Raw genomic sequence first — 15667 nt, 5'->3', positions numbered from 1 at the left:
TCAGAATAAAGCATTCAGCAGGCCAGTGGTATATGTTATACATAACAGCATCATGGCCCTCCTATGATACGGTTTTAATAGCCATTAAAAGAAGCTACATATGTATACTAAATTATTTGGCAATATTCATTTAATGATTCTTTAAATTTGAAAGAACTAAATCATAATTGTTCTAGATCTCAATAGCAGCATTAATAGCTAAGTTAAAACTTTATTAATTTAAAATTAATGGGTTGATTTTACACTTGGATGATTTGACATATGGCAGTTATAAACTAAGCCCTTGAGGTGTATTTAATTTTTAGTAATGAACCTGTCTCCCCTGCAAGGGTTAATGTACATCTTCATCATCGTTATTATTAAATGGAAAGTTCACCCAAAAATGATAATTTTCTCATGTTGTTTTACACCTGTATGAATTTCTTTTTTTCTGATGAACAAAGACATTTTGATAAATGATGGTAAGCATACAACTGATGGTAACTATTGACTTCCATAGTAGGAATAAAAAATGCAATGGAATTCAATGGGAACCATCAACTGTGTGCTTACCATCATTTATCAAAACATCTTTTGTGTTCATCAGAATAAAAAACAACTCATACAGGTTTAAAACAACACGAGGATGAGAAAATAATGACAGAATTTGTATTTTTGGGTGAACTGTCTCTTTAAACTTCAAACATGAATATGACACATTAGAGAATAAAATTAAACGTTATGAGGTGGTTTCCCGGACAGATCTTAAACCAGGACTAGGCCTTAGTTTAATTAGGATATATAACTAGTTTTAACAAACGTGCCTTACTAAAAACATTACTTGTGTGTATTTTGAGGCAAAACAAAGGGCACTGATGTATTTTAAGATATGTCAGTGCAAGTTGTTTTCAGTTTGGATTTCCCTTACATTTATTTTAGTCTAGGACTAGTCTAGAGAAACCACCCCATAACTGTCAATGAAAACACCAGTTATTTTGGAAAAACCATGATATAAATTATACCACTAAAATATAAGTCACATGTCTCAAAAATCTTTTTCACTGTTTGTTTCATTTGATTTTTAAGAAATAGAGAATTATAAAATACACTATTATGGTATTCATTGCGAGTATTTTATAAAATATGTACAACATTAGCATAACTAAATGTGAAATAATACCGCTTAACGATCCCTATATGTATTATTGTTAATTACAGTAATTACAATAAAATTAGCACTGCATTTAAGAAGGAAAGTTAAGAAAATATCGCGCAGTAAGTGCCGTTGTTATGGCAACGCATCATGTGTAGAATACTGTCACAGGTGAAGCGCCGCTGACGTCGGTGATGTGACTGAACTGATGGAGGGAGGCGCGCGCTCATGAGGGGGGTGGGGGGGTGAGAGAAAAGGGGAATCGACCGTTCTCCCGGTCATGTAACGTGACATCTCTCCTGCTGGCGAGTGGCAACATAAGCGACGCGTAACCGCCACAACGACCTCTCAGGCACCGAATGCGCATTGCTTTGCTATGCGGAACCGTGAGCCATGAAAATGCTTCGTTTCCGGAGCCCGAGCATCTCGTCTCTCCCGCAGGAGGTCCAGTGCACGATTCGGCTGCTCGACGACTCCGAGATCGCGTGCAGCATCCAGGTACCCTACGAGAGCGCGTGTTCATCAGTATGCTCGCGATCTGCGATTCCGTGATGTTCTTTATACGATTTTAAAACATGAATGAATGTTAAATTGAGTGCTTTTGTATAATCGTGCTTGTTTATGTGACAGACGCCTCGGTAGTGATGACGCTTTCGTCATGGTTTGTTCGTTACCGTCATTGTAGCCTATAAGTTACGCCCTTGACTTTCTGTGTATTCTCTAGCCAACACTAGATGCATTTTATTCATAAACAATTTATTTATCATTTTAAAGCCCTTCGCTTATATAGTTTTAAAATGATGTTTCTTTTTTATGTGAGAAAACGATTGATGCAAGGCACCACGTTTGCCTCTCATCTTCAACTGTGTGGTGTGTTTTACTGTACGCTACGTTTCAAAGCAGCTTTATCCTCAATAATCATATTAAAAGTCATAAGTGTTTTTTTTTTTTTTTTAAGTAAGATCAAATAAATTAATCCATTAATAATGGATAAAAAACAGACAACCTGTCTATTTAGCTTTCTATTAAACATTAAATTAATGAATTTTCATGCCCCCCCCCAAAAAAAAAAACAATAAAATAATAAATAAATACAATTGTTTTAAAAAGTTAGAAAAGTCAGAAATCTCCAGCATTGCAATAACAAAGCTACAGTGTTTAGTTGATTTAGTAAAGTATATTTAGCATTATAAGAATAGCAATCAAGTAGATTACAAAATGAATGGAAAATTCTCTTGTTTCCCTACCAACCAGTGTTGGGTAAGTTACTCAAAAAAGTAATAAATTAAGTGATTAATGACATCTTCAATTAAATATTGTATAAATGACTCTCTCCAAAAAGTTATAAATAAATCTTATTCATTAAATGATCTAAACATAAACGGCTCAAATAAATTATATAAAAGTACATAAATGATTCTGGGCACTATTTAAGGTCCAATTCTCACTACTAACTAACTACTTTGGCCAATTACTGCTTATTAACACTTAGTGGAAAACACAAGCAGCATTAACCATAACAACAACAGTCAAAAGTTAGGATAGGAAATTCCAGTTTGGCTGGGATAAGCTGACCACAAACAGATCTGCAAAAAAGCTCAGCCAAATGTTTTGAAGTTTCTCTGGGTAACCAATAACTCTCAGGCTGGTCTACTAATGATAGCAACGGACATTATTGTCGCTTGACCATTCCTCAATGCCATCCCATTCTTTTCATGTAGTTGATTTGCTGTTTTTTAAACTTTGAGCTAAAAGAGGGAGAATTCTGTTTGGTCTTATAAATATTTCAGAAAGTCATGAGCTTCTAATGGTTTCTTGTTCTGTGATGGATTTCTGCTGCATATTTCATGACCATCCTCACAGACAAAGGCTGCACCTTCATCCGTGCACTTTAACATGTTAAAAGCACTCACTTCTTACTTTTTATCAGCTACAAAGAGTTTGAAATGGTGAATTCGTGTCTCTTGTGTCGTTTGCAGAGTGTAGGTCATCGTTGTAGTCTGTTATTATTATACTTTTATAAGACATGTCTGCACACTTTGACTTTATGAATGAAATCGCTTTGAGAGAACAAAATGAAATGTAAATTCAATATCACTCTCATATTTAAAAATATCCCTTAATAGGGAACAACAAACTAGAAGCTTCTTTTAAAGGGGACATGTTACAAGACTTTTTTTAAGTTGTAAAATAAGTCTTCAGTGTCCCCAGAGTGCATATGTGAAGTTTGAGCTCAAAATACCCCACAGATAATTTATTATAACATGTTAAAATCGGTACTTTGTAGGTGTGAATAGAAATGTGCCATTTTTGCTGTGTCCATTTAAATGCAAATGAGCTGATGTAATGCAAACACTGATCGCCATAATGGTGGTTTGTTGAAATTGAAAATTGTGCTGTCAATTATTCTCTTCTCTCTCTCTCTCTCTCTCTCTCTCTCTCTCTCTCTCTCTCTCTCTCTCTCTCTCTCTCTCTCTCTCTCTCTGCACTAAATGGAAGTGTTATGGTTGGATAGTGCAGATAAGGGGCGGTATTATACCCGTCTGACATCACAAGGAGAGCCAAATTTCAATGAGCTATTTTTTCACATGATTGCAGAGAATGGTTTACTAAAACTAAGTACATTATGCATCGTTTCAGTCACTTTAAGACAGTTTTATCAGATGCTTGTGCTTTGCCACGGTTAACTTTGCCAGAAGTTAACTTCTGGTGTGTGTTTGTTTATCATCTGGCTAGTGGCTAAAGTGACCTGTTTTGTTTTAAAAGTATCCCATCATTAAAAAGCAAGTAAAACTAAACGAGATGAGTGCTGTATTATGTGTGGATCAGTGCTTACTGGCCAAAGTGTGGATGTCTAGAGTATTCTCAGTGTCTGAGGGAAAGATATCTCGTGTATTATTCAAGGAGATCATGATCTTATGTGATGCTGCTACATCATTCATGTGCCTCAAATGCTGGCACGGAGCCTCTGCTTAGAGAAACTTTGTTTTGTAAAGCAAGTTAAAATGAAGGAGGCTTGCTATTTTCAAATAATATTAAAATTTAGTTTTCCTGTTAAAAAGCTTTGTACACTGTATGAACAAAAAGTATAAGAAGGTACAAAAGTTGTCATTGGGGTGATACATTTTCAAAAATTACACTTTTGTACCTAAAAGGTAAACATTGGTACCTAAGAGATACATACTGGTTCCTCAAAATGGTAAATTTTTGACCTGTTTTAAAGGTACTGTCCCAGTGACAACTTTTGTAATTTTTACTGAGAGTATAGAGAGGGTAACCCAGCAATAGAGGTTGAATTATCTATGTTCCTGTAACTAATCTGATTTGCTGTAGCTCAGTTAACAGCGCAAAGGTTATGGGATTGATTTCCAGGGAACACGCATACTGCCAGTTACGGCATACCATAAGTGTAAACTAAAGTGTAGTATAGTGGATTTGACAGATACAGATAACTAAGGAAAGCAAACCGGCCAATACCCATTTAAATGGCTAATATTTTGAAAAAAAAAAACTTTTTATTTGCTTATTAATTGTTTTTATATATGAATATAAATGAAAGCATTTAGTACAATGGACACTAATAACATGGATAAGCGCTCTTTAAATTACTGTTGGAGTGTCATGTAAAATAGTTTATAAATATTTAGTGTCACAGTATATATTGCCAAAAGTTTTGGGACACTTATATGCACATGAACCTGAATGACATATACATTTAATATGGAGTTGGCCCACTCTTTGCAGCTATAATAACTCTTCTTGGAAGACTTCTACAAGGTTTAGGAGTGTGTTTGTGGAAATTTTCAGCATTCTTCTAAAAGCACATTTTTGTAAAGTCAGATTTTGGACGAGAAGGCCTTGCTCATAGTCTCCGCTCTAATCCATCCCAAAGATGTTATATTGGGTTGAGGTCAGGACTGTGCAGTCAAGTTCCTCCTCACTCATCCATGATTGATGGACCTCGCTTTGTGCACTGGTGCACAATTATGTTGGAACAGGAAGGAGCCATCCCCAAACTGTTCCCACAAATTTGGTAGCATGAAATGTTCAAAATGTCTTGGTATGATGAAGCATTTAGATCAACTGGAAGGGATTGAACACCTAAATTCAATGATTTGGAGGGGTGTCCCAAACTTTTACAGGGTTGTCCCAAAACTTTTGGCAACATAGTGTATAGTGGTATTATAATTTAATACTACCACTAAGCTATTATATCCACATTACTTTGTTTTCTAAAGGCTATCAAGACATCATATGTGACCCTGCCTGTAAAATCCATGCAAAAGTCTTCTTATTTTCTGTTAAGATTAGTCTTCAAATTAAAAGGACCCTTCACCCATTTGCATTAAGCTTTGTATAGTTAAAACCCAGTCATGTTTTTGAATGGTTGTGCATCATTCCCTCTGTTTCCCCCTGAGACAGGAGAAATATGGATTTCAGTGTTGCACTATCTTCTTTCAATGATGTAAAATCATCATTTTGCATCATTGAAAGAAGGAAGTGCTATATCTTTGTTGAGGGGGTGAGACTACAAACACTCCTTTTCTCTGTCAAATACTGTAGGCACCAAATTCTATATGTATGTTACATTTCGACTACAAATATGATCCACTTTTAATAAAGATTAATGTTTCCACGGGTGAAATGCTCCTTTAAGCAGTAAATCAGCAAAAATTACTGAAGCTGGGTTTTCACAGGCAGAGTCACATAACTTTAGTCTCAATGAAGCTTCACCACATGCTGCTAGGGATGGGTATTGTTTGGGTTTTTTCGATACCTGTGCCAAATCGATACTTTTAAAACGGTTCCGGTGCCTAAACGGTGCCTAAAGCGGTACTTTGAAAAAAAGAGTCACAGAAAGATTGTAGATGAAAGTACAGCACAAAACACAATGAAAATTCTTCCCTGTTTGTCATTTGTTTATTAATGATTTGCCTAAAGCACTATCATCTTTTAAGACCTGCATTCTTGATTTCTTTATGAAATTTTTGATTTGTGAATTAAATAAAATCTTCTCAACACTCCACTTTTAGCTCAGAAAAATGTTCTATGATTGGTTGTTAATTATCTGTCTAATGATTGGTTAAAGCCTACGCGGCTGCCGCTCACAAAAAGATAAAGGGCGAGTTCTAATCGAAAGTGATCCTTTCTATGTCCTATTCCCTTCGAAGATCAGATCTGTTGAATTCTAGAGAAAGTTGCGCAATTGTTTCTCATAGTGTGGCTAATTAAACACACTTGGCAAATAGAGCAATAAAATACAGCGTCTTTTTCTCTTTATTTGGATCGACTGTTCATGCGAAATCCTGAAGTGCCCTTCAATGGCCCAAAACGGCATTTGGAATTCACCCAAAATATTTTCTTATCAGCTTGCAAAACCATTCACGTTTTGACGTTTCTGCTTGTCTGAACTTGACACCCGTGACTGCCGCGGCCCATCTCAGGCCAATATCAGCCGAAGTATTAATAAAAACATTAGTGAGGTAATACGTTTTAGCAAATTCTCTGAAGGAATGTTACCATATAAAATAAGCTGCCGTCAGATCAATTGCGGCATTCACGCGCTCCTCTGAGGATCTCATTTTCCAAATTGTTCTTTTAAGTCAGAATATAAAAACAACCTGGACATATATTCTTACAAAATTTGTTCGATCTGTATTATTAGGGATGTGCAGATGAGGATTTTTTCACATTTTAAACTTATTAAACACAGCGCATATTTTAAATGAAAATATATTTGGCAAAGAAGTTTAAAAGTTGACTATTTAATCTTTAACATTAGATTATTTAATATTTCCATTTATTAATAAAATTAATTTTTAAAATGTTTGTTCATTATTACTCTTAACGAAAAACTCAACTCCAATAAAATAGTAGCTCCAATGACAAACTTGCTTATATTGCTTGTTTATTAATAAAACGAATTCGACGGATGGTATCTGCGTTAAAACACAAATAAATGAAAGATTTAATTGACATAATTTTAATTACTACGAATGCTTATTTGTTCATTATTATTTTTTTATTAAAACAGAACAACAATAAAAATGTAAAATGACTCGCTTAACGTTTAACAAAAACGAATAGACGGAAAACATTTTACCCGCCCTATAAATAAATTCAAGATCCTTAGATTTTTCAAAACAAATGATTGGTTTCGGTTTTTTTATCAATATAAAACTACAATAATGTAAAATATGAACAAACTCATCTAAGTTAAGCGAAGAAATCAAACTTGAATCCTCTGTATTATCAAATCTTTCCGACTTTCACATTCACGTGAATTATGTAAGTGAGGAAATTATTTACACCATATGAGTGCAGTATAATTTAACTAGCGATTGTGCTGTGCTTGTGTGATTATGCTTTTTGCGCTACAGAGAACAAAATACTTCAGTCAACCGTTCATGCATTAAGAGGCACCGAAATGAGGCACCGAAATCTGTGTTCTGATTCGGTCCGGTAGGTACCGCCCATATAGGCTTCGGTGCCATAATGGCACCGCGTTTCGGTACCCAACCCTACATGCTGCCCTTGCTATTCTGCAAAACACAGAAGATAGATCATCGATTTAAGATTTCTATTTTTGTATTGCACCGGATCCAATTTGCCCCATCTGCAGAAATGTATCCCTCATTCACTATTTACATCAATAAACGTCTTAAAAAAAAAGCAAAAAGGAGAGAAGGTGGTGTTTTGGTGGAGACATTCTTTCATCAGAGACTATAAATAGCACTCATGTTATTCTTATACTCCTCCTCCATGTTCGTTGATGTTTTTTGTAAGAATGACTGAAAAGAACAACCATAAAACATAAGCAGAGATCAATGAGAGCAGAGGATAGTCAAGGGAAGGAAATAAGAGAAAGAGGAAATACAAGGAGAATGAGGTTGGGGAGCACTAAAAGCCCTAATGCAGTTTGTACTCAAAAAGTCAAGCAGTCATGACTTAAATTTTGCATTTTGAATCCATAACTTAACTAGCATTGTTCATTTAACTTATTAACTTACATAAACTCATGAGGAATACCCATAAGCTCTTGCATCTGAAAATTTTGAATAATTTATCTTTGGTCCAAAAATTAACAACTGATGGGACCAGTTGTTAAATAAAATTTCTTAGAGTTTTATACTCTTTGTAACATTATTGATGTTTTTTTGTAAATGATAGTTTTTTTGTGAAGGCACCGTTCAGGTGATCAGTGTTTCCTTTTGATATGCATGCACCACATTTAACTCATTGTATTTCTCTCCATTATAATGAAGTTATGTGTGAACAGTGCAGTTTGTTGTGTGCATCTGTGGAGAATTAAGTTCATTCATTGACTGAGTTAGTCCTAAAACCTTTCATAACCCATTGTTATATAAAGTTAAATGACAATTTAGGTTCAGTCTTTATGAACATTAAATTAACCTAATTGTTTAGGTGCATTGTACAAGCTCCAAGTTTGGTGAACTTAACAATTTAAGTTCAGTCTATGTATCCACCACCAAGTTAAGTGAACTTAGTTCAAGTTTTTGGGATACCCATTACTTTATTGAATTGAGGCAACGAGTTAATCAATCAAATGAGTTCAGTCAACTTATTAGGGTTTTCAGTGAGGAAATGGAAGAGGAAGAATAAGAGGAAAGTGACAGGAGCAGAGGAGAGTTAAAGGAACAGTATGTTGGATTGTGGCCAAAACTGGTACTGCAATCACAAAACTTGTGGCTAAAACTGGTACTGCAATCACACCTCTGGTGGCCAATACACAACATGACAACATAAACATCAGTTGAGGGCTGCAACTTCACTTTTTAAATGACAATATCCTGGCCAGACCACTGTTCTGAGTGATATAAGTATTTGAAATGAAAATGATTTCTAAATGTCTAGTGACATATCAGCGCAATTTTATGATTCATTGATATACATTTCTTACATACTGTTCCTTTAAAGAGAGAAATAAAAAATGAGGAAATAAGAAGAGAACGAGAAGACAAGAGGAGTGTCAAAGGGAACGAAAAGAGGAGAGTAAAGGGGAACAGATGAGAGTCAAAGGGAGGACATGAAAGAAAGTAAATAAGAGGAGAATCAAAAGGGGGAAATTAAAGAGGAGTAAAAAGAGAAGAGTGAGGGGTGCAGGTGAAAGTCAGAGGAGGAGAGGGGTGGGGGACAGAGAAGTAAGGATCAGAAACTAGGGCGATGTGAGGGCAAGAGAGAAGCAGGAAAGAGTGGATTGTAAAAGACATCAGAAAGTTATTTTAAAAAGTTAACTTTATCAACTTTTTCAACACATCTACCAGATCGGTGTACTATAGTGGAGTGGATAGAAGACGTTAGCAGATGGCCAAATAAAAAGTGGCCAGATACATATAAACGTATATTAGTATATTATATTAGTGCAACCAAACGCAACAACCAGACATTTTGATGCTGGGAAACTTTCTGAGTTGCTAACACGTTAGAACCAATGGGGAATAACACGTTGCGTTGCCAAGATGGGCGCGCAGGCTATTTTATCACGTGGGCTGTAAAAGTGTCTACACTGTCAGAAAAAAAGGTTTAAAATTGTACCTTTTCTGTCACTGGGGTGGTACCCTCAAAGGTTCAGTTTTGTACCTTTTATGGGTATACAGCACATTGAAATGTTGTACCTTTTGGGGTACAATATTATACCTTAAGCACCTATTTTGTACCTTTAAAGGTACAGTTAAATGTTTTGTACCACTAACATTTATTTGGTACACAATAGGTCCTTAAGGTATAATATTGTACCCCAAAAGGTACAACATTTCAATGTGCTGTATACCCATAAAAGGTACAAAACTGAACCTTTGAGGGTACCACCCCAGTGACAGAAAAGGTACAATTTTAAACCTTTTTTTCTGACAGTGTATAGCAGCCAGCAGAACCCATTCAACACTTCTTAATTCAATATACATTTGCATTAAATAACACTAAATATTATAGATTTCTCAATATCAGCCATAACATGATAATTACAAAATAATTACAGACTGTTGGTCTCAGCCTAATTTAATAATGATGTTATCACTAAAGCTGTCATTGTAATGATAACAGCCACAGATGGTTATGACTCATCTATGCTTCTTCATTTAAAAAGCTGTATTGCTAAATCAGTAGATTTAAACAATAATCAATTAATAATAATAAAATATTCTGTTTAGTCATTAAAATTTCACCAATACCATTAAATACCATAAAAAAACTGAGGATTCAAGCAGAGATCATCCTATACTGTTTACAGCCTTAATTATGAATAATATATATAGTAACAGATAAATTACATGGATAAAGGTATCATCTTATGTATCAGCTCAGGCCTGTTGTCAACATGATCTATTTACCCAGCCGAAGAGAGAAATGCTTCTATGGTTTCAGCATTGTTTCTATTGTAGGCTTAAATAGTTTGAATATTTATGTACAAATAAATGTAAATAATCACCATTGATTAAAAAAAACAATATTATGCCATGACATTCCATATGCTGTATGAAATTCTTGCTGCATTGCAGAACTGAATAAGTCCTAAATAAAGTGATGCATAGGTCACAACATTTATTCCATAAACATCACCATACCTTCTTTAACACTCCCTGAACATTATTCAGTATGCATCGGGGCCAAGGGCAGGCTAAACAATTTTGAGAGAGTTAGGGGTTAATGAAAATTGACAAGGGATTTGACTTTCACACTTCGTCAACAACACAAATAAGGCAAGCACAGAATGTAAACATTTGTCTTGTCCATTATCACCAGGATTTTTCTTGTCCTTTTCATGCATTTGGGATTTGCAAAGGAAGAATTTATTTTCCTTCTCTGTTTTCCTGGTTTATAAAATGTGCACAATGCAAGACAAGCAATGCATTTGAAGTTTTTTTATAATATTCTTTGTCTTTTTCTGGTTTAGATCAGGGTCTGTATGTTGTGACATCATTAGATGTTTAAATAAAGAGATACACTCATAACTAATATGGCATGAGTTTTAATTACTGAATATTTGATCTAGGGCACTGTAGTAATTGAATGCTTAATGTACTGTGTGTGATGTGCGCTGACCATGTCTGAGTAGACTGTGTTATCTTTTTGACTGTATGAGCTAAAGCAAACATTCTTGTGCATTAGAAGGTTTTAGAAAAGTGAGTTAAAGGTGAGGTTAAGTAAATAATGACAACATTTTAATTTTTGGCCTAACTATCCCTTAAAGACTAGAGTTAATAAAGAGAATATTGCATTATAAATGAAAAAGCTATTACCCAGCAACCTTTAAAAACCTCAACGAGAGACCTATTTTTTACAGACTTTTATTTATTTTCTTCTTACTATTAAAGCTTTATCTTTTATAAAGTGACTGTGTCTATAGAGGTCTTTGTGATCTTTGTATTACACACTTCAGTAATGTGTTTTATAGCACCCTGCGTCAAAGGTAATAACTGCAAGGTCAAAAAGCTTCTGGGTATCAGAGCTGAGCAGAGACACTTTGTGTCTATAAACCCTTCATGCACTGCACACACTGTCACGTTCACATCCTCGTCTTTCTTCTGGTAGTGTTCGTGCGTTCACAGATTACACAGACTCCCCTGTTTTCATTTGTTGTGCCTGTTGTATACAAATACAAAGATTCTCCTCATTCTCTTCCCAATACTCCAGACGTTCCATCTGTTTTGTGCAATAAAAGAAAATCTCTTACATTTTGCCTCTATAACACCCACAAGTCTACAATACAGAATGGTTACATTTTGAGAATAATTGTCATGCTTATATAAATGAATAAAATCTAATGATTGATGATAAAATGTTACAATATTACGTTTTTATTATTTTGTAAAATTTTCTCGTTACAATTTGGACTTATTTTACGTGGTGGATTTAAATTAATTATTACGACCACATTAGTAAGATTTTTGTACTATTTGCTTTTGTCCCTGTGTTGTTCAGGTTAGGGGTGGGCTTGCATTATTGTTTTATTTTTAATTGTATGTTTTGTAGCATTCACTTTGTACGAATTAATACGAATTATCCATCTAATAAAATACGTATGGATTCTCATGAGATCAGACTGGATTATGGGTATGCTTGTAACGTTATCTCATGGCGATTCGTGCTTATTTACATAGGGGCTAATTTGTATGACCATATTTGTATGATTTTTTTATGATTTGCTTTTGCCTCTGTGACATTGTGATTAGGGGTGGGCTATTGCTATTGCTAATTGCTTTTATGATAATTGTATGTTTTTGTAGGATTCACTTCAGACAAATTCATACAAATTAGCCAGGTTGTAAAATACATACTGTTACATATGTAAGGGGAAAATCTATTTGGCCCAATGGTGGAAACCAAACGTCATGGCAGAAGGATCCTCGCCTGTTGGTCTTTTCCACTGCTTGCAGATGACAATTTAACATTACGCAACTTAATATCTGACTCCAAAAAGATATAAACAGTGTTGTACGTAATTCTGAATCAAATTGATGTAATTGTGGAATTTGGATAAACGTTTGATCATTAACTCATCATTATATTGATTTGTTCAAGTGGATATCAATTCGCTTTCGCTATCAGTCGCTTAGAATCCTTGCATCAGCTGCTGCAGGTTCACCATCACAAACTCGACCATACAACTAGTTAAGAGTTAAGGGGCCCTATCTTGCACCCAGCGCAATTGACTTTGTCAGTGACGCATGTATCATTCGTATTTTGCACCGGCGCACAGCGGGTTTTTCCCTCCACAGACGCACGTTGGCAAACTAGGGAATGAACTTGCGCTCCCTGGGCGGTTCAGCGCAAAAAAGGAGGCGTGTTGCGGCGCAAACCATACCTGATGCTATTTTGCAGTTTTAAAAAACAATTGCGCCACTGACCAAAAAAAAACTAGTCTAAAGTCAGTGGCGCGTTGCGCGTGGTTCATTATATGCTATTTTAAGGGCGCATGCTTGACCATAATGTATAGCGTGCACAACGCGCACACACTTTGCTTATCTAATCTACACAGATGCAACAGTTATTTTTGCAAATCATAAATTGTTACAATAAAAAATAATAACACATGAGATAAGGGGAATCATAGTGGTGAGCATTGTGGTGATAGTTTTTATTTATTGTGTGGCTGCGTAAAAAAATTCTCATGCAAATAACGATTAAAATATTTTCATACGTTTTTGTGTGGCTGTATTACGTTTATTTTATTTAAATAATAATTAAAATGTTTCATAAGAAACCTTAATGTATATGAACTTGATTTGTAAGTGTTCTTTGGGGTTGGACCTTGCTTGCGTTTCTTGGGTCCGATTTCAAAGCCCCCAAACCCTTTCAGCGGTGAGGGTGGACGCAGCGATGTCCTCTGCAGGCCTCAGGTCCTGTGTAGAGGCAGATCCACCTCCCGTTACACGGCGTGCCCGATTTATGCTGGCAAGCTTGGGATTCCCCCGTCTCCTGACATCATTGTAGTGCTTGGCGCAACGTCCTGGGGATGCCAGCTGATGAGACAATTGTGGCTATTTCCTCTCACGCCTGTTTAACCTACGCTGATTTGGGCGAGTTTCTTCCATCCCCATACAAAACAACTTCTCTGTCTTTGACTTCTCTTACAAGAACGTCGGTCTCCTTGGCTGTGAACCGCTCCTGGCGTACGCCTGGTAAATCCGTCATAATAATAGCAACCCGCCATGGAACTTGCGCCCTTGCGTTTAAAGGGAATGTTGGATAGCGTTCTGATTGGTTTATTTAACGTTATGCCCAAACCACACCTATGAATAATGAACCTAGTTCAGACCAACCCCTTATTGATTTGCGAGTTATTTCTCCCGCCGGGAAAATAGCAACAGCGCCCAAGATCCGCCCTGTCATGACTGGGTAGGAGTGACAGGACGCAAACGCAAAGTTCAAAATAAATAACATTTAATAATAAAAACACGAGGGCTGACATGGTGAATACAGGAACACAGGAAAACAGGAACATCCAACACAGGGAACAGACAGGGTTGTAATGACAATAATCCGGCAACCGGTGTGACAGAAACAAGGCATATAAATACTAAGACAATTAAACACAAGACAGGTGTAGTGTATTGGCGTAATGAGTCAATGAGTGTCCAGGTGAGACGGATCAGTGCAATACACAAAACATGACACGGACTAGCCGTGACACGCCCACAAAGTCACTTGCGCTTTGCGCTTCGCACTTGCGTTTCAGATCGTTAAAATAGGGCCCAAGAAGTCCGTCAGACCTTATAATTAATGGCAGCGTCAATACAGCAATGTTTAACTCTGGTAAGTAGAGTTAACTAGTTCGTCAGACCAAATAATTAAAGGCAGTTGATTCTTAACCCTGTAGTTAAAATTAAATGTTTCATCAGACCAAAAATAATAAAAGGCAGACAATACGGCAAACTTAACCCTATTACGAGTAAGTTGTTCGTTAGACCAAAAAACTAAAACACAAAAAGGCAGACAATATGCCTACTTAATCCTGGTCCTAGATTTGCGGTAACAAAGGATACATCAATTTACTTGTAGTCAATAATTCAGAGTAAGGCAGAATGAATGTAAACGTAACAATTTATTAACCAGGTAGGTAAAACATAATTCAGAAACCAATTTACATTCCAATTTAAATAAGAAACTATCAAACGAAACCATTGTAAGGAGATGAAGATCTGGTTACAGATTCCTCAAAATAAAATAAAAATACATGATGCTGTATCAAAGATTATGGGTTTGCTTGTAACATTATCTCATTGTGATTTATACTTATTTACATGGTGGCTAATATTCATATGATTTTTGAATGATTTGCTTTTTCCCCTGTGACGTTGGGGTTTCATTATTGTTTAATTTTTATGATTTAACGTATGTTTTGTATGATTCACTTTCTACACATTACTACGAATTTGCCAGCTCTTAAAATTCTTACAGATTCTCATGAGATCAGGCTGGATTATGGGTAGGGTTGTAACGGTGTCTTAGGCGATTTATTTACGTGGTGGCTAATTCGTATGAATTCGTACTGCAACATTCATACGATTTTTGAACAATTTTGCCCCTGTTATGCTGGGGTTAGGGGCAGGGTTTTGATATTGTTTTTAATGATAATCGTATGTTTTCGTTAAAGGGGACAGAGAATGAAAAAACATTTTTACCTTGTCTTTGTTGAATAATGGTAGTCTACCCGCATTCACAATCATACAAAAAGTGCTAGACATGCTAAACATCTCAGTCTCATAGAAATTCCTCTTTTAGAAATGTCAGCCAGAAAACGGCCCAAAACTGATGCTTATGACATCACAGGCATCTCACTGCCCCTCCACTTTAAAATAATTGGCTACATTTTTTGAGTGGCAGCAAAGTCAGCCAATCAGTAATGAGATTGCAAGTTAAGCCAGTAGGGGGAGACAAAAAGGTGCAAAACCACTTGTTTAAAATCCCCCACCCTAATAGAGCTATCTGAGAGAGGTTTTTAGGAAGCTTCTAAGGCATTACAGACCCAAACAAAAACATTTTTGTCTACATGTCACATCACAGAACAAGGAT

General features: G+C 35.9%; 1 protein-coding gene across 1 annotated transcript in view; it reads left to right on the top strand.

Moving 5' to 3' along the window:
- Window positions 1–1391: 1391 nt before the first annotated feature.
- The window catches only part of frmd3 (FERM domain containing 3), a 47638-nt gene continuing 33362 nt past the window's right edge, over window positions 1392–15667 (top strand). The window contains exon 1 of the mRNA XM_065247721.2: window positions 1392–1630. Coding sequence (XP_065103793.1) covers window positions 1526–1630 — 105 coding nt within the window. The 5' untranslated portion in view covers window positions 1392–1525. The remainder of the gene's footprint in view (window positions 1631–15667) is intronic.

This window comes from Paramisgurnus dabryanus, chromosome 11 (genome assembly GCF_030506205.2).
Source record: "Paramisgurnus dabryanus chromosome 11, PD_genome_1.1, whole genome shotgun sequence".
Taxonomy (NCBI): domain Eukaryota; kingdom Metazoa; phylum Chordata; class Actinopteri; order Cypriniformes; family Cobitidae; genus Paramisgurnus; species Paramisgurnus dabryanus.
The sequence above is the reverse complement of the archived record's forward strand: the minus strand, read 5'-3'. Positions and strand labels throughout refer to the sequence as shown.